We start from the raw sequence: 3,254 nt of genomic DNA, 5'->3' as shown, positions 1-3,254 counted from the left end.
TTTTTAAAAAAGCCTGGTTTTTCTCAATACACCTTTAAAGGTTTTTAAATTGTTTCATATCTGGTCAAGTTGAGATTTTTAAGAACTTCATTTTTAATTTGTAATAAAAGTTTACAACTTGATTTTTTCAAAAAAGTCAACAAACTGCAAGCACCTGTTAATAAAGGTCTTAAATAAAAAAAAAAAAAAATTTTGAGCAGAGCTAGGGATGTAACTCAGTGATAGAGGACTTGCCCACCGTGCACAAGGCCCTGGGCTCAACCCCAACACTACCAAACACAAACAACAGAATAAATCAATGAAAACATGAAGAAATGAACTCTAATGAAGAAAGGTGACCCGAAATGTACTGTTAACAGGAAATATAACCAACCATACGTCTTAGCTCAACACAAGTATTTACATACAATATCAAAACATTACAGATTCAACCAAGAATTGTGATAACTGACACTTTCCTGAAAGAAGGGAAATATATAATCACCCACCTTAAAAGTCAGTCAAGATATATCTAAAATTGGAAAATGAAGATATGGGATTTAAAATTATAACATTAAAAATTTGAATCTTTTAAAATTTAAACTGTCTCTGGGGACTAAGTCAAGTGGAGATATAGCATTATCACTACTGGCTTTTAAATCATAATTTTAAAGTTACGAACATGTTGTATGTCATGCATATCAGCTTTAGGAACGTCAGTAGTTTTATAATAAGAAATTTCACACTTGTAAAAATCAACCCCTATCCTTCCATTTATGGCTGAAATGTGTCCAAGTTCTTCTACATCATCCATAAAAGCTTACCCACTCTCCCTCATCACCGTAACAAAGGTAACGTCTGCACTTCCAATAATCCCCCATTTTTCCTATCGGTCATATTTTCAAAATTAATTCAACTAAGCTAAAAACATACTGGCCTTTCCTTTCTCCTACTTACCCTCACTGTTACGTTTATAAGAATCAAAGAAATACATAACTTGCTGGGCACAACAAAGCAGGATTCAAAAGCAACTATTTTTCAGCAAGATTTATGCAATTTATTTTCCTGAATTTCCTCCCCGTTACGAAAAACTGCTCTTTTCAAATTAGAGCAGGAAAAGAACATAAAATTACCCACTGGGCCAACTTTACTGGTATAGTGACATCAGTACAAAAATCACAACCACCTCAATGGGAAAGACTGAAATATTCATGTTATCTAACACCTGACTAGAACAAAAACACGTCAGCTTAAATTATATGCAACTAGATCAACTCCCCATTTGCTTTTTGGGATTTAACAAACAGAAAATAGGCAAGGTGAATCAACACCTATACCTTGAAGGTGACAAGGAACATCATATTCAATCTCATCATGTCTTGAGGGACTTAAGAACAAAGTTCCATCCACCAGTGGGAACTGTTCGAAGACAGGAAGTGCCCGGTGGCACAGAGCACAATTTACAACGTTTCTATGGCTGGCACTGAGGGCTGCAAGAATGAACTTCCGCAGATCCTCGCCCTGGCCCATGTGGGCATCGTCTTCCATCCGCACATGGAAAGTGTTTAGCTTATGCCTGGGGATGTGAGTGAGGAGCTCAGAGAGGTCCAGCCGCCGCAGGAACTGTACAGGGGTGTCAAAGTGTCCCCCCCTATGAACAGACAATCCAGCAGCACTATAATCAAAGTGGGCATTTCTGAACACATGGCCCCCAGCCATGGCCTTTTTATGAGGTTCCAGATGAATGGCATTCTTTAAGAATTCCCCAAGGTATCTAGAGGAGCGGGGACCGCTGAAGTGGGCAGGAGAGAGGATTGAGTAGCCAGTGGGTGGGGACTGACCAGGGGAACCACAAGGGGAGCGGCCACCAAAGGCAGTGGTGCTGACCGCCTTCTCCTGGGAGTTCTGCCGGTCCATGGAATGTCGTCGGGGGAGGTCATGGTTCAAGCTTTTCTGGGGTTTGTTCAGGGGCCTGCATTTTTTTGCCTCCTCTGCAGCCTCCCCTGGGGGCCTCCCTGTGTTCTTCTCTAACCCAGACTTCTTTTTTTTCTCGTCCTGCATCCGCTTCACCTGGTACCAGTCTGTGTCCTTCTTTAGGTGGCCCTGCCCACAGCGGCAGGAGCAGAAGCGGAAGGCCAGGTCGTAGCCCTTCTTGGTCCACATATTCTGGCGGCACTGCTTCTCATTCCAGCTGCGGGCCCGGCCGATGCAATTGAACTGGGCCAGGATGCTGCTCTCCCATTCGTAGAAGCACTGCAGGTGCATCCAGGTGCTGCAGGGGCAGTGCTCGTTGTTGCACACCACCTTCTGGTAGTCGTCCTTCTCCAGGTCCACGGTCCTGCCGAAGCTGCAGATCAGAGGCGTGGCGCAAGGGGCTTCTGGGAGAGAAACACAAAGAGAGACTGAGTGTGCAGAAAGCGAAGCTACTAGTGTTACCCATTCACTCCAGAGGTGTGCCCTCACTGCAATAAACACCAGACTGAAATAAAAATATCTGCCATTTTTTTCTTCTAGGATTCTATCCCAGGGGCATTTATTTGCTATCAGTTATTGTCAAAAAACAAACACACAACCTTCAAAAAGTCCAAATCTTTCACAGCACAATTGTGTGTTGTACCAGCTTCAGTGTGACATAAGGTGTTCCTAAGTCGTGGGTGTAATGATAGATAGTTCCAAGATTTCTTTAAAAATGAATCATTCCCAGGAAGTGAAAAACAGTATGAAGCTGCATAACCAAGCTAGTTCTGGCATCTCCACAAATGCCCTCCAAACCCTTTATCACAGGCTATAGTTGTCCTAAATACCGTACAGAGACTATAAAATAGACCAGCCTCACATTCATCACCAATTCTCTTGTACCCAGTGGTCTCATACCCAATGGCAGGGCTGTCTGGTCATACTAACCACTGGTCTACACAGAATTCCACTGCCAAGTTGTGAAGGAAAAAACCCAGAGTTCGCTGAAATTACTCAGGTAACAAATGAGAAAATGTTTCTATATTATTGTAAGCATGTGTCCTACACACGTGTTCTCCAAACAGCCAGGCAGGTTCCCAGGAAAAAAGGAAAACATGATAGCATAAGGAACCCACTGCTTAAGAAGCATTATCATATGTGGAGATTGAACTCCATAGCACTCCTCCTGCTTCTCAATGATAACTCAAGGCATGTGATGGAAACAGTATGGAAGCAGTCGTAGCAACCCCAGACAAAGTGGCACATACCTATAATCCCTTCATGAGAAAAGCTGTGTCAGGAAGACAGAGTTTTAAGTC

General features: G+C 42.7%; 1 protein-coding gene across 1 annotated transcript in view; it reads right to left on the bottom strand.

Annotated features, from left to right (window-relative positions):
* Heca (hdc homolog, cell cycle regulator) overlaps window positions 1-2,352 on the bottom strand; it is a 15,205-nt gene extending 12,853 nt beyond the window's left edge. The window contains exon 1 of the mRNA XM_004628539.2: window positions 1,317-2,352. Within this exon, the coding sequence (XP_004628596.1) occupies window positions 1,317-2,244 (928 nt within the window). The 5' untranslated portion in view covers window positions 2,245-2,352. The remainder of the gene's footprint in view (window positions 1-1,316) is intronic.
* Window positions 2,353-3,254: the final 902 nt, after the last annotated feature.

This window comes from Octodon degus, unplaced genomic scaffold (genome assembly GCF_000260255.1).
Source record: "Octodon degus isolate 3935 unplaced genomic scaffold, OctDeg1.0 scaffold00024, whole genome shotgun sequence".
NCBI classification, from domain to species: Eukaryota; Metazoa; Chordata; class Mammalia; order Rodentia; family Octodontidae; genus Octodon; species Octodon degus.
Note: the sequence above shows the minus strand (reverse complement) of the source record. Positions and strands in the feature narration are given on the sequence as shown.